The sequence below is a fragment of the Doryrhamphus excisus genome, linkage group LG9 (assembly GCF_037039965.1).
Source record: "Doryrhamphus excisus strain RoL-2023G ecotype Guam linkage group LG9, RoL_Dexc_Guam_v1.1, whole genome shotgun sequence".
Classification (NCBI taxonomy): domain Eukaryota; kingdom Metazoa; phylum Chordata; class Actinopteri; order Syngnathiformes; family Syngnathidae; genus Doryrhamphus; species Doryrhamphus excisus.
Window position 1 is genome coordinate 6,590,759 of NC_136365.1, and position 24,469 is coordinate 6,615,227.

The 24,469-nt window shown below is 40.4% G+C and overlaps 3 protein-coding genes across 6 annotated transcripts in view; 2 read left to right on the forward strand and 1 right to left on the reverse strand.

The window, feature by feature from the left end:
- Positions 1-1,216, forward strand: smdt1b (single-pass membrane protein with aspartate-rich tail 1b). The gene is made up of 2 exons (XM_058046584.2): positions 1-206; positions 721-1,216. Exons 1-2 carry the CDS (start codon positions 45-47, stop codon positions 856-858), a joined length of 300 nt encoding a protein of 99 aa, XP_057902567.2. The 5' UTR covers positions 1-44; the 3' UTR covers positions 859-1,216.
- Positions 1,215-13,290, reverse strand: LOC131137704 (uncharacterized). Of its 2 annotated transcripts, XM_058085953.2 has the most exons (15): positions 13,125-13,290; positions 11,118-12,142; positions 10,613-10,752; positions 9,077-9,224; positions 8,943-9,014; positions 6,769-6,801; positions 6,266-6,334; positions 6,080-6,169; positions 5,804-5,898; positions 4,539-5,163; positions 4,146-4,380; positions 3,089-3,173; positions 2,802-2,961; positions 2,586-2,690; positions 1,215-1,383 (listed from the first exon to the last, which is right to left on the reverse strand). In XM_058085953.2, the coding sequence occupies exons 1-15, from the start codon at positions 13,213-13,215 to the stop codon at positions 1,360-1,362; spliced, it is 2,997 nt and encodes a 998-aa protein (XP_057941936.2). In that variant the 5' UTR covers positions 13,216-13,290; the 3' UTR covers positions 1,215-1,359. The 2 variants fall into 2 exon arrangements, with proteins under 2 accessions (XP_057941936.2, XP_078649446.1); XM_078793320.1 differs by lacking the exon at positions 1,215-1,383 and having other exon boundaries at positions 2,427-2,690.
- Positions 1,677-24,469, forward strand: part of LOC131101399 (ATP-sensitive inward rectifier potassium channel 12-like) — a 26,645-nt gene continuing 3,852 nt past the window's right edge. Inside the window, exons 1-4 of one of the 3 annotated variants that reach the window (XM_058046506.2) lie at positions 1,677-1,891; positions 13,172-13,300; positions 19,387-19,642; positions 23,981-24,159. In XM_058046506.2, the coding sequence (XP_057902489.2) occupies positions 24,068-24,159 (92 nt within the window). In that variant the 5' untranslated portion in view covers positions 1,677-1,891; positions 13,172-13,300; positions 19,387-19,642; positions 23,981-24,067. Of the gene's footprint in view, positions 1,892-11,358; positions 11,747-11,775; positions 11,928-13,171; positions 13,301-19,386; positions 19,643-23,980; positions 24,160-24,469 lie in introns of those variants that run through there. The other 2 variants (XM_078793321.1, XM_078793322.1) reach the window with 2 other exon arrangements.

Consider the following 24,469-nt stretch of genomic DNA (forward strand, 5'->3'; position numbering starts at 1 on the left):
TTAGCCCCACCCACCTACATTCTGTCACCTTTGACTGGGGAAAAATGGCGTCGAGTGTTTTACGGTGCTCCTTGAAACATATCACCAGGAATGCTGGCATACTGGGGCGTAATAACGGTTCGAAAACATCATATCTAAATAGAACGACACCAACGCGAAGTGCCGTTTCGTCGTCCTCGGGGGCAATCCTACCGAAACCGGATAAAGTAAGTGCTTTTAAAAAAACAAAAGAGAAGAAAGATGACTCATAATGGCGGAGGGACCTAGTCCTGCTTGTCACCTGTGGCCAATCGTTGTAGTGATCTAGGTATGGGTTAGCAAAGTTGTAATGGACAGTCAATATCCAGAAGTATATTTTTTCTGTACAATTTAGCTAATAGCTAATAATAAACGGTCTCACATTTGAAACATGAGTTATTTGGTGCAGCTTAATTATTAATGTACCATTGTTTGTATAATATACTGTAGGTGAAAGGCCTTTGCCACACATGATCAGCACAAAATGCCTTATTAACATGCCTTTGCACAACCAACCTCAATTATATCAGAATACTATATTTGCATTAGAAATTATGTTGCTTTGGTTCTGTACTTGATGAAAATGCAAAACGGTAACCCTTTCCTGCAAGCGAGGCTTTCTGCCCACACACTACCCCCCTGATATCCATGAATGGTTTATAATAATAAATCCTAATGTCCAAATTTCTTTGTGTTTCCCAGACGGCGTTTGGTCTTATCCGCATGACTGCGGTGGTGGTGCCTTTCCTCTACGTGGGAACTCTGATAAGCAAGAACTTTGCTGCCCTCTTGGAGGAGCACGACATCTTCGTCCCTGAAGATGATGATGACGATGACTGAACTGACCGCATCAAACGCCTATCTTGTGTACCTTCATGTAACCTGTGCCCATATTGTGTCAGCATGACAGTAACACATTGCAACCTGCCCTTATTGTTTTTTTTTTATTTCCATATATAGAGTTTATTGTTGAGTTGAATATCAGATGGTCAAAGGAGGAATGAGGTGTTTGTGCTTCCAGATATTCCAGATCTCTCGATTTGCATATCTCCTACCTCTGTCCTATGCCATTAATCTGTATCAACAAAACATATTTTAACAAATCCATATCAAGTGAGGCTTGCATAATGAAAATGCCTCACTCTTATTTGCATGTTGTCAACTCAAAGTGAGTCAATAAAATGTGTCTAATTGGTCTTTAAATGGGCTTTTGACATTTTTTTCTCATTTGTTGCTTCCATCACTCTTCCTCTGTAGTGCTGCGTTGACCGGTCTCAAGTGCTCATGGAGAGAAACCATCTCGAGCTGCCGAAGCCTTCATTTCACTTTGCTTGACAAACTTTAAGCCTTGTTGTCCTTGGTTGCCTAGAACAAAGCATATTTGAACAGTGAATGGACTCAGTCTCAGGAAAGAATGTATTTGCACGAACTGGTCAGATCATTATGTACACACTTATGTACAATCTAATAAGAGCCAAAATATGATTCTGACGTGTATGTGTTTCATCAAAATGCGTAATCTATAAATAGCGTTTCCAGTGCTCCCCATCCCATCTCATGCAATGGACTATTCCATGTTACTGCGCACGTGCAGATTGGTTCAGGAAGACTGTGTCAAAAACGCAACTTTGAAGCGTAGTGGGATTGGTTCAGGAAGACTGTGTCAAAAACGCAACTTTGAAGCGTAGTGGCTGAGAAGACGAGAAGAAATAAGTACATAGTCAAAATTACCGAAGTTGTCAACTTTTTCCATACTCCCATATACAAACGTAGGCACACAAGAGTCAGATACTCTTCACAGTAGCACTGCTCTCACTGTCAGATGCAGAAGTATTCGGAATGAAGCTGAGTCTACGAGTGATGCGTTTCAGATGTGAGTATTAAAGCTGTAAGCTATATTAAATGTTGCTCAATGTTCTTATCAATTACAATAAAAGCGTTGAGATACATCACTTGTTAGGTAATAATCCCCCAGGAGGATTTTAAGGACTTTTTCCTGTACAGGAAATAGGAAGACGTTTTGGGAAGGTATATAAACATGGCTATGTAACTAGCCATGTGTTCCAAAATTAAAAAAATGTGTTGAGAAACTACCAGGAAGTGGAGGACTCTAAGACTGGTTTTGCCTTGGGCCCCCAAATGAATAAGTACGCCCCTACTTTGTGTCCCTTGTTCGAAGTCTTCTGGTACCTCACACTTTCAATACCGGTGTTATGCAAATCAACCAGTAGGTGGCAGTATGTGCTGCTCAATAACCATATCGTGGATAAATGCACCACAAACAAGGCCAAGATAAAAAAAAAAGGAAAGGATGATAATGTTGCATCAGGGAGCCATTAGTGGGGATGCAAGACAACACATTAAACAAACTTGTTCTAACAATTTGTCTCATTAAATTGGGTCCAAAATCCCTTAGCATCCGTTGGCCAAATCCAATTTCAGGAACAATTAACTAGGGCAGGATACTGTGAGCTGTACGCTTACTTGTGTAGCACTTGTGCAGCAGCAATTGTTGTTCAACATTGTTAAAATGTTCTAATTTAACCACAAATTACTGTCGTCACTACCTCAACTTCTAATGCAGCGTTGCCAAGGGACACCACGTCTGGCCTCTGCCCTGTGATGAAATAACGCATGCGGCTAATCTCTTCTGCCAGCTTGTCTTTAAGCTCCTGAAAAAAATGAAATGATATGCTTTGAAGTATTACAAGCATATACAATCAAAAAAGGGGGAATTTAACTTTGATTGCTTATGGTGTGCTACGTATAACAATGTCATCAACCTGGTTCTCGAGCTTGAGCTGCTCCATTTCTCTCACTTTGCATCCAAGCTCTGCTTCTCTACTTCGTTTGTTCTCCTCAGTGCGGCTCAGTTCCAGGCATTTTTGAGAGTATCGTTCAGACAGCACATCCAACTCGCTGCGCCACATGTCGTCCTGGGGCCTGACACACATAATATGTACAATACACCAGTTGTATGGTGAAATTCTAACATGTGGCATCACGGTCCAATGCAGAACAGATCTTGAACCTGCAGGGGAGAGCGTGTGAAAAACTTATGATTTCTTACACTCTGTAAGATGTCTCCATGTGCGCCTCCTCCAGCCTCCTGGCCTCCAGCTCCTCACTGTGGGCTGCGCTCAGCGCCTCCATTGCTGTCATAATAAAGTTTGCTTATCAGGTACTGATTTCTGCCTTGTGCTAAAACAATACAAGACATGTAACCTCTAATCTGTTCCATATGCAACAGTAAAATTTTTCACTTTTAAAAAGTGTCATCTTCAAACGACCTGATCTACCTTAAAGACCATCAGGTCATAACACCATTGGTTCTGCATTTTTTTACTTTGTGTCGCTTGGGTCAAGCCTATCCTAGCTGTCTTCGGGCGAGAGGCGGGGTACACCCTGGACTGGTTGCCAGCCAATCACAGGGCACATATAGACAAACAACCATTCACACTCACATTCATACCTATGGACAATTTGGAGTAACCAATTAACCTAGCGGCGGCACGGTGGTCAAGTGGTTCGCGCGCAGACCTCACAGCTAGGAAACCAGGGTTCAATTCCACCCTCGGCCATCTCTGTGTGGAGTTTGCATGTTCTCCCCGTGCATGCATGGGTTTTCTCCGGGTACTCCGGTTTCCTCCCACATTCCAAAAACATGCTAGGTTAATTGGCCACTCCAAATTGTCCATAGGTATGAATGTGAGTGTGAATGGTTGTTTGTCTATATGTGCCCTGTGATTGGCTGGCCACCAGTCCAGGGTGTACCCCGCCTCTTGCCCGAAGACAGCTGGGATAGGCTCCAGCACCCCCGCGACCCTCGTGAGGAAAAGCGGTAGAAAATGAATGAATTAATGAATTAACCTAGCATGTTTTTGGAATGTGGGAGGAAATTACCTAAAATAATGGACCTAATGTTCCCTGTTGTTGACACAAAGTAAAAACCGCAGAACAAATGGCGTGAGGTTCAACTGCCATCTTATTATTTTCCTGTGTGTGACTGGCAAGCAGTCCACGGTGTAGCCTGCCTTTTGCTCGAAATCATCTGGGATAGGCTCAAGCACCTGATGTGACGCTATACAGGACAAGCGATACAGAAAATACAATACTTTTGACTGCACCTTTAGCAGAAGCTTGTCGCTCCTCCTCTAGCATCCTTTGTCTTTGTCTTTCCAGCTCGCTGATCTCCCTCTCATGTTTCTCCTGCAGCTCCTGCAGTTCTTTCTGATGGGCTGCTTCCATAGCTTCAAGCATAGCCCTGCAGGGGGCCGTGGGTCCACACGGGCTGTCAACCTTTATCACCATGCTGGCACGCTCTTTCTTAATGCTCTCTACTTGTTTCCGAAGGGACTGGGCCTGGAAGAGGCATTTGGAATGAATGGAAACATTTAGCCTTAAACCCGCTCCATATTAAGAGTGCCTTGATTTAATTTGATTTGATGAAATGGAGCAACTGTATGCTAATATAATTGAACTGTATGCATGAATGGTGCAGAGAAACGTTTTTTCCTCACCTCCTTTTGTAGGGCTTCAGCTGTGTTTGTTTGAACATGGTGCAACCCATTCATAGATTGGGAAGCCTCCTTAGAGCAGGATGTGTCTGATGGTAAACTGGTGACAATCGCTTCTTCTCTAGCAGGGCTCGATTCGCATGTCTGAGAATCAACCGGAGGCTCATTGGAATAGGGTGTGATTGTTTGATATGCCTGGGCTCCAATGAGCGATTGTGCAGTCATGCCCCTCGATGACAGCCTTTCCAATTCCGTCCACTTCCTGCTTACCGCTGAGTCCATGGTGTCAAGGATTGGCACAGGTACACTCCCCCTTTTCAGCTGCATGTAGTCCCACCGGCTGCCCATTTCTGTGAAAGGGACGCCGTCTTCAAACCACTTGTTCCTCTCCTCCAGTCGCTTTGCCCAGTCACAGTCCAAATCTTCTTCTTTGTGAAGGTCCGAGAACACGTTTGCATGCACTTTCACGTCTGTAGGTTGATGTGGGCCATTGGCCTGGTGGGAGTAGGTTGCTGTGGTGTGGGAATGTGTTGGCTCAAAGTCGGGGCAGGTGAAGCGAGCAGCAGGTTGGCATGACGACAGTCCGCAGGAGATGGGGTTCCCTTTCTCGCTACTGCTGTCTGATTGGCTGAGGGTAGAATGAGGCAAAGTAAGAGGCTAATGTTACACATCTGAAGAAAGATGATAAAAGGGCTCTTTGCAGTCAGACCACCCAAACACATCGGTTGCATCTCTTTGATGAAGTCAGGAATTTTAGAATTCTATGCAACTCTATCACTTTTTTTTTTACTGGGGGGGGGGGTTGAAAATGTAAAAAAAAATCTTATTTATAGTACAACTGAGTTCGAAGTGAAATTCTCATGATGGAAATGAAGAATTAATATTGTGGTGTATGTAATTTCTTATGTATATGTATTTATTTGTAATTTGTTGGCAGCATAACAATATTTTTTCCTCATTTATTGCCTTCTTTTTTAGTTATATTTTTATTAGTGTGATGTGTTACATTTTAATGTCTGTTAGCTTTTTTTATTTAGGACAGTGCTTTGTATTTTTAATTGGTCTGTTCTTTGTTGGTCATGATTTATGTGTTTCTATGTTTAAACTATGTTTATCTTTACCTTCAGTCAAGTCCCTGAGGAAAACTGTTATATTTTGGGCGTGGAATGTGATCTAGGTCAGAGATGTCGTTTTTAGACTTTACTGGCTTTTCCACTGACTTTTTTTTTTTTTTGTACCACCAATTCCCAGTATGGAGTCACACTCACTTTATGTTGTTCTGGATGGCCTGCTTCAGTAACGTCACCCAGTTCTGCCGCAACCTAGAGGTTACTGCAAAGAGAGTGAACACTGCCCTCTTTGTCTGGGTGTGATCAAAAGACAGATACACGCACACACACACACACACACACAAATTGTGAAACGGGAAGAAGCCTGACAAGTGTAATAGTATAAAAGTATAATAAATGTGAATCTATGTAGATTAATACATGATGCCAATATTGTGGCACAGTGTGTGAGTCAATTAATCAAAAGCCCAGTACTTCAATCTGGAGGCCGTAGTTGTTCTCCACGTCACAGTTTGACACGCTGACACACGAGGAAAGGCCGATCTCTCCTTCCACATCATCCGACTGTAGCACAATAAGACAAGGAAAAAAAAACTGCTATAAGAAATCCTAATTAAGTTGATGCACGCAAAAATTGACAGTCTTTAATTGTAACTGTACCTCCTCAGCTTTGGTGTTCCTGTAATACTTCAGTGATGCATCACTCAGGACAAACCAATATTTCCTCCACTGACCGAAAATACAGAAAACAACATTATGTGTACATTATCTCACATTTCATCTTCTTGAGGGACAGTATAGTAGTAATGAAACATGGATATATTTTTTAAGTAAGAAAACTGCAGCCAAGTTTCTTAAAGGAGGTAGTCATGATCTGCTTAGCAATGTGTTGGAATTCATGGTTGATGAACCGCATCTCCCCAGTACTGCCAACACTCGTGCACCCTGGCAATGCTAAAGCTATTTATTTAATGACGGTGTGTTGAGATTTTTTCAGTGGATATGAACTTTATATTGTACTACTATACAATTAACACAGACTACTACTATATGTTAGAACAGGGTAGCTGAATGTGCGTGAGTACTCACTTTCGTGAGATCATAGTATCAAAGTTGACTCATATTAGATGTTTTAGAAAATAAGACGAAAATTGTATCTCTACCTGTCCGTTTTCATCCAGTAAAGACATCCACCCCTGCAAGTGGCAGCATCTGCAATGGGATTAGAAGGAAGAATGAGAAAGCATTTTGCTGTTACATTTCATGCGGCGGACCTAACAATGAAATAAAGATAACAGAAATAACAGAATAACAGAAGCTGAAGTAGAAAAAAAGTGCATGCAAGCATGAGATAGCACTGTTGTAAGCAGAACAGAGATAAATAGAATATAATGCAATCTACCATATTTTATCCACCTACGGAGAATATTATATGACTATTATGGTTAAGACTTTTAATACAGAGGAGGCCTTTATGCATGTACAGATTCATATGCATGGTCTTAAAAAACAGCATGTTCAAACTGGGCAATAAATATTCTTCTCCCCAAAGAAACGATATTGCCCACAACATGTTTTTATTTCAACTGTAAAGGCACATAGCATTACATAGCATTAGCTTATTCCTCAATGATATAGCAATAAAACTGTGAATATGGCCAGGTATCAAACGCCTCCCTATAATATAATATACATTTATTTATGTCGTTTATGAGTTTATGCAGTGTAATGTATGTCATTGAACATTGCATCAGCAGGACCCCTTTCTTTACTGACACTATTCCAAAAATCAAATGACATGTTATACACCAACATAATGGAGAAGTGAATGATAGTAAACACATGATACTCACAATGTTGATGGTATCCAATGTATTAATTATGAGGGCATGAAAAAGTGACAAGGAGCAGAAATGAACAAAAGTTAGGTGAAATAAAGTTTTATGTTGCTGAAAAAAACCTTAATTTTACGACTGTAATTAGGGTTTTCACTACATGTAATCGATCGTGTTGCAGTGCCACAGTAAAATAAGTTGCCACACCTTGGAGTCATTGGGTTTTTTTTTTAAACCTGAACACAATATTATTTACAAAACTCCAACTCAGAAGGTTTACTGTCGTCCATCGTTTGTAGAGTTGTCCATGCAAGAGTCTACATTACTATTTGATGCAAGAGAACATGACAGATGTGCTAAAGACCTGAGTGAAGTTGGCAACCACCCCAATCAAAACTCAGTCATGTTTGTGTGTTATGTTTCTGCTGTTTTGTGCGGTTAAAAAGAACATTTGCGCTGCTTTTGTTTGTGAGTTATTGCAGTTTATTCCATAGGTCAACCAAAGTTCACCCAGCCCCCCACATATGCAGAATGAAACCAAAATAGTCTCATTGTTTGTGGTATGTTAATGCTATTTGTGCAGTTAAAATGGATGTTGGCCTGTTACATGATCATCCTCGATGTGCTCAGAATTAAACCAAATGTGGCCCGCAGGACACTAGTTTGAGGCCCCCGCCTTGATATGAAAGTTTAATGTTAGTGTGGCCCGCGCAAGTTTGATATGGATGCTGTATGGTATCATGTACCTAGAAAAAATGATTACGTTTGATTAATGTTCATGTTAAAGGTTAAATAACTGTTAATAGTTATCCTCCCTATCCGCGTGGAAGTGGTAAGTTTTTGGCTATTTAAGTTTAAAGGAAATAACTTGAAGGCTACTTGAATAACGGAATAACTTGAAACGGAATGTTTTATTAGAGATTTTCTTGTAGAAAATTGGAACCAAAGCGAAGTTTTTAAATTTTTTTTGTTTTTAATAAATGCGTTTTTTTGTTTTGTTTTTTTTTGGGGGGAAAACCTGATGCGGCCCAGTCTCACCCAGACCCGAGCTCCAGTGGCCCCCAAGTAAATTGAGTTTGAGACCCCTGGTTTAGAATGTATGAATGATAGACCCAAAAAAAAGCCTATGAAAACAAACCTAATTTTGACACTATTACTTGCAGTAAATTGAAATATTTAAAAATAATTTGCTGCCACAGTGGCACGACAAAGCAGTAGCAGTCCGCCTCCCATGCAGCCCACCACCACAACCTAAAAATCATAGGTGAAACCCTGTTAATGCTTTATATTTTAGGTAATCATCCATCATCCTGTTAGTGTTGCCTGCAGCATTCCACAATCCATTAATGTTGGCAATAAATCAAGCATGAATACCCAAGAACACAGCACATTCCTGTTTTTTTTCCTCCAAAAACGCATCAGTGAATGGATAGAATGAATGAAAGAGCCATTTCCTCCCACATACTTCATAAAGAGAGAAGTCAAAGTGCTCCACAGCTCACCTGTGTCAGTGGACTACCAGGAGGCGCTCGCTCCTTCGCCGTTGCAGGCGCCTCCCTTTGCTTGTCCGGGTTCTATTAGAGAAGGATCACTAAATGAAACATATTTTTTCCCTGGTATATTTAACTAAAGCTACCTGCAAATGAAGCGATGCTGTCGACTGCCTTTGAGAAAGTCGTCCATTTTCTGAGTCCTTCTCTCTCCTGTCTCTCCCTCGCTCTCTGCCTCGGCCCCTCTCGTCCGACTCAAACTTCCAGTTGTAGAAGTCTGACTGATCTTGACGGCTTCAGAACAACATGACAGTGTTAAAATAGAGCTTTATTATCAACATTCTTTCTGTTGTAAATGTATTAGAGCTCATTATTGGGTCTGAGGTGCACAGAGCCCAGAGAGCAGCCGATATCGTAGCCATCAAAGAAAGCGTTGCTCAGACACAATGCCTTCTGGGAAAACTTTTTCATTTTAAACTTGGTATTGGTGCATGTTTGTATATTTTGAAGGTATACTTTAAGTTGCTGTGTGATGAATTTAGTCGTGTTCTTAGTAAGGTGACATGGTGAGTCAGACTTATATTGTTATATTGTTATACTGTAATACATAATGACTCCCTGCAATTTCCCGTTGGTTGAGTGCACTGATAGCTTATGAGTGGCTCTGACCAAATAGTTATGTATTCCTCACATAGTATTTAAACAATTAGTTGTAGTTCTGAGGTAAAAGATGCCACTAGATTTTGTAAACATTTTTTTCAATTATCTATTTTTAATACATATCCTGACAATCACACTCAGGCATCTCTGTGTGGAGTTTGCATGTTCTCCGCATGCATGCATGGGTTTTCTCCGGGTACTCCGGTTTCCTCCCACATTCCAAAAACATGCTAGGTTAATTGGCGGCGCCAAATTGTCCATAGGTATGAATGTGAGTGTGAATGGTTGTTTGTCAATACGTATGTGCAGTGTGATTGGCTGGTGACCAGTCCAGTGTGCCCGAAGACAGCTGGGATAGGCTCCAGCACACCTGTGGCCCGCGTGCAAGAAACATAACATCAGAAAAAATTTGTTTTTGTTTTTGTAAGGAGACTATTGACTAATTGTCTTCACATGGCGAAAAGAGCACGCCGCTATTAGACGGCATGCTAAACAGAAATGGTGATGGTAAGTCATCGGCCCTATACAGTATACTACATGTAGTCACTAAATGTATATTCTAATGTTTATATGTTGGTCTTTACCTGATTTACATTACTATGTTCACACCCAGGGGTGTAGCACCAAATTCTGGGCTCCTATCCATTTGTGTGTGTCCCTTTGCACACACACAAATTTTAGTCTGTTTAAGTCGTTTTACTATGGTTGCTGAATTTTGCTTTTTTTAGTTTGAGCTAATACAAATAAAACAAACTAGAAACTTCCCATGTGGGAAAGTGTATTTGTGTTTTTAAGCATAACTTCTGTGAAACAATCATTAAATAATTTGTTATTGAGCTGATTCACCGATCCACCTCTTCATTCACGCTCTACATCACATCACCGCAGCTAACACAACCGCATCCTGTTGACTGTAGTTCATCTGCCCTCCCCATATGTCCGACATTTTAAATAAAGTAGTAGTATTACTGCATTGAGTGGTAGGTGGATGTTTAATTTATTATGCATAAAGTACCACCAACCTTTGAGTCCGTATCCTTTGGTCCCTACAAGGGCTGGGACTCTGGTTCCTTCTTCTCAGCCCTGGATACTCTTCCTCTGACTCCAGCTGGATTGTTGGAATGTCAGCCAGAACTATGTAGTCTTCCATTGTCATCGCCGCCTCAGAAGTGTGACAACAGAAACATCAATTACCTTAATTAAATTATCTTGCCTCATAATAACCTTCAATACTGAAATAGTTTTTAAGTCAACAGTGATACACTATAACTCAGCGGGCACAACCTGCACATCTAATATTACATAATAATATTGAAACAGGTATTAATTTAACATGTTTATTGTTGCTGGGTGTATTTACCTTATTTGGCAACATAACGCTTTTCTATATGACAGAAAAGTACAATCACAATAATAAACATTGTTAAATTAATACCTCTGACAAAAAAAGCTGAAGGTAATCTTTGTAACGACATGTTTTATATGCACTAGATTACGCAAAAATACCGAAAAATATATTTCATTTACCTCCAATTCTTGTGCAGTCCTCTTAGGCTCAGACAGCAACAAGGCCTCCATGCCTCGCCTCACGCTACTCCTGCTTCTGTCGCCGCTGAGCGTAATAGTCTCATCAGCGCCCTTATCCGTTTCCATGATTGCAGCATGGATCGGCGATACAGCTGACTCCTGAGAGCACACACCTTGTTTTGAAGTGGAGGACCCACAGGAGACGGGGATGCTGAGCACAGACTGAGATGATCCCTTCCAGGAACCTGGGGAAATGCTGTGTCTGCTGTCTCTGGAGGATGGCTCCCTCTGTGATGTGCGGCTGTGTGAGCCATTTCTGCATGGGGATACTTCCCTTGACTGAGAAGTTCTTTGGGATCCCTTGTTTGTGTTTTGATAAAATGTTGAGGAGGAGGCACGGCGGGAGATAGACTCCAGATTCCTGTAGAGCCTCTCGGAGTCTAAACTATGTTTGTTGGAAGCCTGTGACGGGCGCCTGGACTCTCGACTGCATCCTCTTTGTGATTCATATCCTTCGTTCTGGAAAAAGCGCTGATGAGAAGGTGTCAGTCTGGATGGTGATGCAGCCCGTGAGGCAAAGGAACCCTGTCTACGAGATGGACTAGACCTGCCGGATGTATGCTGAGAAGGTGCATTATATCGAGTCCCACTTCTAGAGAGAGAGCGCATTCGGTTGTCTGATCTTCTGTATCTGTCTGGGCTCGCTGAACTGTGGCGTGTCGGAGAATTCCTCAATGAGTCAGTCCCCCTCCTAAAATTGGAGTGATAAGTGTATCTCTGAGGCGATTCACTTCTCCATGAATCTTGCATGTAGGTTTCTTGGTTTCTCCGTTGGGAGGGAACACCAAGATTGACGTTCCTGTATGGGACAGAAGCTTTGGGCTCAGGGACATAGTTGTTAGGGAGCGGGTGACCCCTCTCATAGTAACGATAAGCCCTTTTGTTGCTGTCCTCTGTCTGATCACCATCAGTCCTTCTGTCTGGAGAGAAGTATCCACTCTCTTGTTCCTTGACTCCCCTGGATTCTGGAAATCACATTGACTTATTTGAATCTAGATATGGGCAGAATAATTAACTAGATGTGTCACAAGATTGAAACGTGGGCACTACGTCTATGATGATGATAAATACATTATTTACACACAATAAACAGGCAGGAAGACATTACAGAAGAAAGGCAGGAACGTCTTAAATGTTATGTCATACAGTGGCGCATATAGACAAACAACCATTCACACTCACATTCATACCTATGGACACCTATGGGGGGGTGCTGGAGCCTATCCCAGCTGTCGTCAGGCAAGAGGCGGGGTAAACCCTGGACTGGTCGCCAGCCAATCACAGGGCACATATAGACAAACAACCATTCACACTCACATTCATACCTATGGACAATTTGGAGTCGCCAGTTAACCTAGCATGTTTTTGGAATGTGGTAGGAAACCGGAGAAAACCCAAACATGCACGGGGAGAACATGCAAACTCCACACAGAGATGGCCAAGGGTGGAATTGAACTCGGCTCTCCTTGCTGTGAGGCCTGTGTGCTAACCACTCAACCGCCGTGCAGCCCGATAACAGTTTTTATTCATTAGATAACCACATCTTATGAGGCAAAATGGAGTGCAATACATGGCTGCAACCAGCAGAGGCACTGTTGATTTAAACTACTGTATTTTGTGGTCGAAAGCAGTGATTTTCAACCACTGTGCCACGGCACAATAGTGAGAGCAATGGAATATTCGTCAGTGGTGCAACACGTAGCCGATTGCCTCGTTCCTCTAATAGACATAGTTATGCACGTGAGGTGGTTAGCGGTGTGCCGTAAGATTTTTGCAATGTAAAAAACGTGCCGTGGCTTAAAAAACGTTGAAAAACACTGTTCTAAAGAACAATATAACGTCATATTATGCATAAAATTACAGTATATTTTTGGTATTTTTTTTTATTTTTTCTTTGATATAGGTTAAGATTATGCATTGAGGGAACAGTGCCTGTGTGTGACTTACCTGACCCTCTGCGGGATCGGTCTCTACCTCTCCTCTCATCCATCCAGGGGCTTCGAGTACTGCAAACGAGAGAAGGATCCATCCGGGTCATATCTTCTTGGTCCACACAGTTCCTCTCTACACTGAGGGATCTTCTCCTCTGTTGAATGTCCGAGTTATTTGCAGAGCTGGACAATGTAAGACAAAGCAAGTTGCAAAGGTAAACCTACAGTATTGTTAAATTGACATTTTGACAGTGCTAATCAAAACTGGACATTATCTACCATACATTCATATGAAGTTCTTATTAGAAATTACGGTTATAGTTTCAGCATGTGAGTGAGGGATTGTCATTTCATGGTTCTTAAGTGTTTTCCGGTGCAGAAGTAAAAAAGCAGGCTTGTTGTGTCACCTGGATTGTATGTCAGCGTCACAGCTATCAAGTTCCCACTCAGGGCTCACACTGTGAACAAGACTCCACTCGTAGGTCCAACTACCTCTAATATCATCACTGCTGGCGCTTGAGGTCACCTCAGAGAGTACATGATCATCATCACTAGAAGTCTGAAAAATGGGAAAACATAGAGCACCCAATGTCGTCAAGTTTGAAGTATTAGATCATATTAGAGACTGAAAAAAAAACGCATCAAATTTGAGTGGTTTCTTTGATTGAACTTCTTTAAAATCCACATTCTTTTACCAAAGTGCACATTTACATTTTAGATTAAGAAGCAACACAACAAGAAATTTTAAAAGAGCAACTTCAATATCTGTTATGGTAATATTGATACATTTAGTATACTGTACACTTACTGTCTCTCATCTCAATCTTCTTCCACCAGCTCTGCTCTTCATCCGTTTAGCAAAGCCAGCACGTTTTGACTGCATGCAGGACGTAACACAAGCTAGACTCCACTCACGCTCATCATTATTTCATCGCTCTTTTGCATTGCCAGAACCACCCACTCGAGTGCTTTCTCGGCCTTATCTTGATCCCAACTCCACTTCTACACTCTCATTTTCAGACCTCAAAAGCTATCTTTAAGGTTTGATCTCCTAATATCCCTCCAGAAAGTCAAACCTTTGTGCTCTTAATTGCAGGTCAGTGAAATTGATTCATTGATGCAACTCGATATTTCTATGTTGCGAGCAAAAAAAGTGTTTGCGTGTGTCATATGACTGTATCACATTTCAAGCGCTGCCTATAAGCTTTCATGCATTATAGAGATTCAAATGGTAAACATCTTGTTTCCTCCTACTCAGAAATTAATTCATTCATTTTCTACCGCTTTTTCCTCACGAGGGTCGCGAGGGTGCTGGAGCCTATCCCAGCTGTCTTTTGGTTGCCAGCCAATCACAGGGCACATATAGACAAACAACCATTCACACTCACATTCATACCTATGGACAATTTGGAGTCGCCAATTAACCTAGCATGTTTTTGCAATGTGGGAGGAAACCCACACATGCACGGGAAGAACATGCAAACTCCACACATAGATGGCCGAGGGTGGAATTGAACCCTGGTCTCCTAGCTGTGAGGTATGCGCGCTAACCACTCGTCCGCCGTGCCGCCTTACTCAGAAATTTCTCTTCTAAATTATATCAATCATTTTTATATCACAAATTTTCTACCACTTATCGTGAATCTGGGTCCTCTAGTTTCCTCCAAAAACATGAATTTTGGGCCAATTGGTGACTCGAAATTTTCACAGGTGCGATTGTTGTTTGTCTGCTAATGCCTTGTGATTGGCTCCGAACAGTTCAGGATGTATCCTGCCTGTCTTCCAAAACAAAATAATGACTGAGAACAAGCATCATGAGACATATGACATTTCAGACAATACAATACATGTACGGCATGTATACACACCCACTCTTGTGAAGAATCAGGTTGTGCAGCATCGTTGCCAAGGTGCATATGATTTGGCCGCAGACAGGCGCCACAGCGAGAGGGGTCAAAGGTGTTAGGCAGAAAACGCCGACAATAGTAGTCCTCAGATGGTAGAGTCACATGTTTGTTCGGATCGTCCGTCATCTGCCACGGGTCATTGAAATGGGATTGACTGGCTTAAGTTCATAGTTGGGTGTCTCAAACGTTGTGATTCATTCTAGTTACAGTTTTGCACTGATTTATTTATTTTTTTCTCTTGTTTGTATTGTTTTTTGTAGTTGCTGCATTTTGGTTAAGATTTTGGATTTTTCTGTCTTATGTCACTCCCTCATAACAGCAGTCCAATTTTAACCAAAATGTGCTAAATTGAGAAAACTCTACAAAGGAGAGAGACAAACGTCAAAATCAGGTCAAAATTGGAACCTTAACAATATGAATAAAAACCACCATTAAGACATTTTCAGATTTTTTAAATTCTGCATTTTAATTAGACATACTAAGAGATATCATAATCGGTGAAGAAATAACCGCCATGTTATTTTGCTACAACTTTGGAAAATGTTTATCATTTAAATCGAGCTGGAGTAATGAATTGATAACTTGATTAACCAATTAATCAACAACTATTTTGGTAATTGATTAATCGTTTGGTTTAAAAATATACTGCAAATATCCTGAATGTCAACATCACTATTCTGCTCACCAACAGAAAAAGAAGAAAAGCGCATTTGCGTTGTGTTATAATGTATAACCAGCGCTATCTCAGCTTTCTTGCACAATTTCTAAGAAATCACCAGAACATCTGATACAAAATGACAATCTACCTCATCACCACGTGCGCAAATCTTCTTTCCTGAAGACCAAAAGTGAACTAGCTCCTCTCCAGAGTGGTAGCCTTCAGTAACCGTCAGTCGTTTTGGCAGTGTGCAGTCACAGACTTAAAAGTTCATTGGGCTTCACATGGGTCCACATGGTGCTCGTGTCCTATCAGATAGCTCAGATCTTTAGAAAGTGGACTGACTCCTCCTGACAGATGTCTTATGGAGAAGGTGTGGTGGCAACACAGTTGGTTACCATGACAGTCAATCCTCAGGGAAGTCAAATAAAGGACATCGACACCATGTGATCATCTAACAGGGTAGACCAATACGGACAGTTTACATTTGGTAATGCTTTTTATTTGAGAAAAAGCACTAAAATCCTATTTTTTGTCTTTAGCTACGTGATACATTCACATTGACTTGACCCCAAAATGTTGTCAATTCATATTTTATGTAATGTCAACCTATTCTTGATAAACAAATCATAATGTTTGAATTATGAAGTTATGTGTTAAATTATGTTTTTACCAAAATTCACCATTATGACCATAACAGGGACCAAAACAAAATAATGAAAATATAGATGAATATAGATGACGGATTCGACAGTATAAATTCTGAGTGCAGGGTTATGATAGCACAGGTGTATCCAACTTGCAGCACTATTAAAGCTACTTTGACCAAAAGAAAGGAGACGTGAGTTATTGTGCCTGCCAAATTTAAATAGTACTTTTACAAAGTACAATTTGACTCAGTGTGCTAATTTGTCATTAAATACAGGCGTCGTGTTTTAATAAAACATCAGAACATAGAGCATCAGCTGATGAGCTACTGCTAGCATAGGAGCTACCTGTTTGAGACCCTGCGATAGCGGAACTATCTTAAAGCTACATGTTTATGTTCAACGACTTAGATACACAACTAGTGTTTTGAAGGCAACACAAAAGTGCAAGATTGTTAAGTGACACTGAAAAAAAAAGTAAATTTGGCCCGTGGGATAAAAATGAGCGATCTAGCTAGCTGCTGCCAGAGCCGGGCAAAATGTGTAAACAAAGATGCCTGAAAGTCAAATGAAAGTGGATCACACACAATGGGCATAGATAAGCTTAGCCTCTGTCTAGCTGTCGTCGATTGACGTGTTTTCATTCTCACAATTGTAAGAAACAATCTGCAGACAAAAAACATTGGAACCAGCCTGGGGCATCTATGTAGAGTCATCCAATATGTGATAGCTTGAGCCAGTCTGTGTGCAACACAGTTTCTTTGAGCAAAGAACCTCCAAAGGCTCTGAGGCATAGAGCTATAATTACACATTTTGGCAATGACAATTAGCAGCCAATTATTCTGGACTCATGCTGGTTGTCACATAATTTGTAATAATAATAATAAGAAGAAGAAGAAGAGATTCAGTTAGACATGTAACTGCCATCGTTTAGCAAACTTCCAAACATCCTCACTGAAAATGCCACCTTATCATAAGAATAATATGATTGATGGGGGAAAAACATCCAGGTCACACGGTGGTGAAGTGGTTAGTTAGCATGATGGCCAGACAGTCATGAGTTCGGGAAGAACATCGAGTTTGGGCTCGATTCTCCGCATCTCTGTGTGAAGTTTGCATGTACTCCGGTTTCCTCCCACATTCCAAAAACATGCAGGTTAGGACAATTGTTTGTCTGTACTGTCTGTACTGTATATGGGCCCTGTGATTGGCTGGCCACTAGTCCAGGGTGTACCGTGCCTGTCGCTTGAAGTCAGCCCCCAAACCCTCATGAGGATAAGCGGCATAGAAAATGGATGGATGGGAAAAAAAACCAAATCTGCATGGCCCTGTGTAAAGAAAGTTGCCCCCATTGTTAAAACATAAATTACATCACATGCTCTAAAACCGGGCGGCACGGCGGTCTAGTGGTTAGCGCGCAGACCTCACAGCGAGGAGACCAGGGTTCAATTCCACCCTCGGCCATCTCTGTGTGGAGTTTGCATGTTCTCCCCGTGCATGTGTGGGTTTTCTCCGGGTACTCCGGTTTCCTCCCACATTCCAAAAACATGCTAGGTTAATTGGCGACTCCAAATTGTCCATAGGTATGAATGTGAGTGTGAATGGTTGTTTGTCTATATGTGCCCTGTGATTGGCTGGCGACCAGTCCAGGGTGTACCCCGCCTCTGGCCCGAAGACAGCTGGGATAGCACCCCCCGCGACCCTCTTGAGGAAAAAGTGGTAGAAAATGAATGAATGAATGAATGCTCTAAAACCCTTATATGTGGCTGAATTACAACATGAGTGGACAAATTTCCTCCACAGTGCTGTAAGATACTCATTGCATGTTAACACAAACACTTGATTGCAGTTGTTGCAAGTTAATAGGTGTAGGGGTAAATCACACACAGGGCCATGTAGGTTGGATTTGTTTCCCCCTTCATAATAAAACCTTCAGTTGTGTTGTCATTAACTAATCTTTAAATTTTTATGATCTGAAATATTTGTGTGACAAACATACTAACAATAATAAACCAGGAACATTTTTTCACACCACTGTATGTGTGCGTGAATCATGAAACATTCACAACTTTTTTTTTTTTTTTTATCATTCAAACTTGTTATGTTGACATAGTGTTCCTTGGACTGCAAGTTAATTTCAGCCCACTCAGTCTTTTTGTGAGCCCACTCGGGTGAACCTCTGACCTCAACCAACACTTTTCAACACTATAATACCCCCACCTACGCATTCCAACACCCACCTGTTGTGGAATCAAACTAAAAAGAAAGCGGTTTCAAAAATAAACAGCATGGCGGGAGAGAGTGTGTATTTATATGCACTAGAAAGGCAAAGATACAGTTCCCATGGAAACTAAAGAGTTTTGTCTGATTTACAATAATAGCTCAAACAAGTGAAAAACCAAATAAAATACAGCTATGGCGGCGATGAGACTTTTTATATTTTTACTGTATGTGCTATTTATAATGATTTTAGACACATCCTTGTCAGGATGCCTCACTCCGCTGCAGACTACATGTCCCAAACTAAGGTTCACCTCATTTAACTTCACAATTATTAAGACTCTGGTAATTGCCGCCACAAATAACCATTATATAACATGTGTTTAGGCATCACATAATGACTCTCAAATAACTTAATCACTCCAGTTGGCACAGTTGGGCATGTGAGGTTGGCTTGGGAACCTGACACCACCATGGGACTATAACCATGTTGCATGTTTACTATTACGAAAAAAACATGTCTCATCCAAGTGTTGTTAAGGTAAAATACTTGAGCAAAACCTTTGTGATTTAATTAGGAGTAAGCAAGGAAAGAATTTAGGGAAAATATTTCAATGTTCAAAATGATCGTGTTCTATCCTAATGCTTTTGTCTTATGAACTACCTTGGAAAATGCATCCTTTACATACAAGTTAAAAATTCTGAGAAATTTCCGTTGTAATTGTATTATTCGGATATCAGCACAAGTCTGAGTGTGTTTAAGTGTAAAAGACACAAAGACAATGGTATATAAAAATAAGAAGATAATCAGAGCACTCTCTCTTCCTTTCTCTCTCTCACTATCAGACACAAGCGCACACACACACTCATGCGGCCAGAAATCGAGGGGGATGCACAAGTGAGGCAGCAGCGGGTGGCACTCATAGGCATTATGGAACAACGAGACAAAGCTCAGAGTGGAGACATTTACAAGTTTGTGCAAGGTAATGAACACAAGACGACGTGAAATATTACAGAGTGATAAAAGAAGAGGACAGAGACCCCAACTCAGGATGGAAAAAAACTTCTATCTTTAAATGATTCACTCTCCAAGAACACCAAGGTGAGTGTCACTTTTTGTTGTGTGATTATTCAGTACTTGAGCAACATGATCATAATCAAATAAGCTATAAGACATATGAAATGAATAATTTTTCGCTTCCTGTTTGTTTCCTGCATGTATATTTCTCTTTTGTTCACATACAAATATATGAAGAATTTTTGAGAGAATCTCAAGCAATATTTACCAGACTCATCTACTCCAGCGGATCAATAGTTGTACAAAACGTTCATGTGGCTGAGTAAGTCGACTGTAAAACATGTGGGGAGAGTAAACAGAGGGAGGAAAATATCTGAATGGCCAAAAAATCATTTTTTGAGTTTAGGCAAGAGATGGGGACTCTCTGTGGCCCACCCCAACCCTCTCAATCCCGCCTGTCGATTGTTCCTGCAGGCTGTGCATTGATTTTCAGCACTGGACAGCTCCTGTGGCCTCAATCAGGCCCACACACGTCACACATGCTGCTTAGTCTGCAAACTGCATCATAACTTGTGCCATTGATTGTAGCTATTGGTGGAAACTTTCATTTAAAAGCCATGTTCAATTGGTTTAATAAGACATTTTATAATAAGCTTTTAAGGTTTTAAACTAAAGCAAATACATTTTTTGCCAAGACAAATAAATACATTAAAAAATACCACCCTTAGTAATTTATATTATGTCTGTAAATTCATTATGATTCATTATATTCATTATTAAATTTGACTGAATATTGGACAATACAGTACTGTACCTGTACTGTATTGGGATATAGTTGCACGAAAAGATGGAAAGGAGATCTTACTTTAATCCTACCTTTTCTCCACGTCTCAGCATTTACAGATAATTCATTCACATCCTCTTTGTAACATGTTTACACTTTAAATGAGTTGTCTTTTTATTTTTTACATATTATATGATAGATTGTTTCCATTTTTTAATAAGTAATTTATTGTATTACCTGGCTAGTTTAAAGTTTTTGTTTATATATACAGTGTATATACACATATACATACTATATGTATATATGTTTATACAGTACATACACACATTTGTATATATGTTGTGTTAATTTTGAATTTATGTAGTTGTATTTATTCATTTATAATTCATGTAGTGTTGGTGAACCTTTAAAGAGACAAAGTTGCGTAAAATACTACAACAAAAACCTTCATCCTCCTTTAGAACACATTGTTTTTTACACTTTCATTCTCTTTTTTCAAGTAAATACCATTAGATGTAGTAACATCCCCCTGATGTCATAATCCCTTCATCTTAATCTCTATTCTTTTTTGCCCCTCACACTTCTGCATCATTCCTGTATTACTTTCACTTTTCACTTCAAGCCTCTTCCACGACTATGCATTCTTCTTCTCTCATTGTGTATCCCTCCACTCACATTATATTAGATTTCTAATTACACTACAGGGTTCAGGCTGGGTCTCGCAAGCAACCACCTTTTATATTGTTGCTTGGACTAAGAGATTAAGAGGCTGAGTAATCTGGTATTTGACCAGGTCTTCCTCCATCCTCTGCCTTGTGTAGGATTATGTTGTAAACGTCAGTTTGGTTTCGCTGACATATTCGAATAAGGCTGCCGTCAAGCAGGAGGGCTCTTCTCTTGATGAATCTTGATAAAGAGTCACATGGACGTCGATTTATGCTGTGAGATGCGCTTTCTCTTATGTCGTGATGGTTTGCTTATTCGGTGCTCTGTTTCTCAGACACTTGAGAGGTGTTTTTGTGTTGTTGCACTGCACTGCATCACACTGAAAGCTAACATTGTGCCCCTCTCTTGTTTGCTAAATAAGGTCATCGGAATATTACAATGGTGCAGTGCAGTTCAACACCACTGCAAACTACAACCAATAATATTTTGTTCAATTCGTTCCTTTCTCACAGTAGCAGTCAAAATGAACATTTGGCCAGTACTGTATTAGATTTTTTTAAAGTGTACCTGATGAAGTGTCCGATGAGTGTTTTTGAGTAATATAAAATACACAAACACACTTGTAACACACGGATTTAGCCTCATCGAGGGAAGGAAAACGTTGCTATGGAGACGTACAGTACATTACAGCAAAGATGATCAACCCCTAATTATGGACAGCTTCCCTCAAAGGAGACAACAGCCAAATACATACTGATACTTTAACAAGTTAACAACTTCAATTCTTCATAAATATTCAAATTATGAACACAGTTACACAAAGTGTGTACTTTCTTGTGCAGATGTCATGCAAGTGAAGCTCAAATAGGACATTCCATGGGTTATAGTAGGATTCTTTTTTTTCAGGGCAGTAAATATTTTTATTCTTAGCCAACATTAGCTACATGTTAAACGTAATGAATTGATACATGTTTAGCTCGTACTGTGAGCGAGGAGAAGTAACGTCAAGCAGGGGTGTTCAAAGTGCAGCCCCCTGAGCCATTTACAGACCGCAGTATAAAAAAAGTCTAAAAGAGAAACTGAAATGTTGGTTAACAATAATATTTAATAATTATCATTCATTCATTTCATTCATCCATTTTCTATACCGCTTATCCTCACGAGGGTCGCGGGCATGCTGGAGCCTATCCTAGCTGTCTTCAGGCGAGAGGTGGCGTACACCCTGGACTGGTCGCCAGCAAATCACAGGGCACATATAGACAAACAACATCATCATCATTTTATCAGAATTAATATTTATTTCAAATATAATTCATATTAAAATAATATTGCATTGAAAGTAATAAAAAAAAAATGTTTAGCCTTCTTACCAAATTTAAAATACATAAAAATATTTGTTTGGCCTTCTTACCAAATTTAAAAATACATAAAAATATTTGTTTAGCCTTCTGACCAAATTTAAAAATACATAAAAATATCAAAGTGGCCACGTGCATTAATTTTCAGTATGCAACCCTCATTAGAAAAAGTGAGGGAAGTCCAAAACTCCAAGAAAAGAGAGTCATAGCAATGGCTTGAATGAATGCATTGTCCCTGTCGTTATGAAGCATGCAATGTGGGAGAGAAAATTCATAAATCTCATTGAAAATAAAATAAAAAGACAGATCAATAAAGCACCCATTCTAGTTTAGCAAAAGGTATTCACTTCATTATTCATGTTAGGATATGGCTGGAGAGTTCCAAGTTGAAAACTAACCTAGTTACATAAAAGAAAACAATTGATCAGAACTGCAATGATACTCTGTGATGGTTAGACAAGCAGCTGATTTGTGACTTGTGTGCCTCACTGATCCAGCCTGAGCCTTGCGGGCATATTTACTAGACGTCTTTAAGATATTTGTAAGGAAAAGGTTTGAAGACAATTTCCTCCAGATGCGCGTGACTTCATGTTGACGTCATCCTCCCTTTTTCGGGGATTATCCAGTTGAAAATCACTCGGGATCTGGCCAATCAGCAGCCAGTTGTTGACATCTGTGCGTGGTGCAACAGAGAAAGAAGTCTGGGAGCGTCACACACATTACATGACACCAAATCCCATCAAGATTTATACACGTGACTCTTTTTGCGTGTGTCTGAGCCTCTTTATAGCTGCGGCCGTGTCAGTATCGAACAAAGGCTTTTAAAATGCAGTTGTCGAAAATATTCCCAAGACCATCCATTAGTACTTTTGCTTTGATGCACTAAGTCATGTGAAACTGATTCGCAAACCACCAAATACCCTTTAGGATTGCATGCGACTGACCCGCTATCAGTTATGCAACTCCCTGTTTTTTGGTTCTGTTGGTTCTGACATAATAAGCCAAGCGAAATCACCCTCCAACCTTGTCATCAGGCCAACCAGCAAATCAATTGTTCCTCTAACAGTAGATTACAACTCATTCAAGTTGTTAGATCTCTGTCCCCGCCAGTACCCGTTTGGTTTTCCACTCTTGGTTGGCTTGAAGCTCCCAAAGGCAAACCACTAGAAAGAACCTGATCAATAAGCTTTCATTATACAAAACTGTCTGCCTCATGCATTCAGAGAAGGCCAGATGTTTTATTTTTTAGCATTTCTTGGAAATCTATCCATCCGTTTTTATGCTGCTTATACTCACTAGGGTATGCTGGAGCCTATCCCAGCTGTCTTCAGGCAAGAGTGGTCGCAAGCTATTTACAGGACACATATCTCAGCGGTATAGTGGGTTAGCTTTGGAAGATATTTGTTTTACAACTGGGGAAGCCGTCTCCCTCGGAGGGCCTTTTGTGACTACCATCTTGCTTCGGAAAGATTTGAAGTTTCAAAACTGAAAAACAGTTGTAATATTACAAGTTGAAATGTTATATGTTATATCACTCTAGTAACTAGGTATTTGGAAAAATGATCTTCTTAGGAATTGAATGCTGCACATGAAACTATTTTTTTTTGTTTGCAGAAAATGTGTCATGGAAGGACAATGTTATTAACAAATGCAAGACAGACCTGAGCTCATATTCCATCCCAGTCCAGCAAAAGTACTTTCATGGTTGGAACTGCCCGTCCCAACCTACATTACTGCCCCTGCAGACACAGACTGATGATCACCATTGTCATGGGAGCGGTGCGAGTCAACAGGTAATGTAGTCATAGACCTTAGTAGAACATTTAAGAAATTGTATGACTGAAACTTATTTAGGTTCTTTACCACAAAGTACTGAGAGATGCCTAACATCATGTATGATGCTCAGACCAGGACTCCTCACAATCTGTCAGCCTTTGAGCTACTATATACCCAAAACCACACATACATGCATAAATAACGTTGTTGTGTTGTTCGGCGTGCCCCTGAATGCACCACGCTGTTGTTGAGTGACAATGAGGAATAATTGTTCTCAGAACTAACTGTGAGTTGGAGATACATACAGTATATGATGTTGGAAATGCG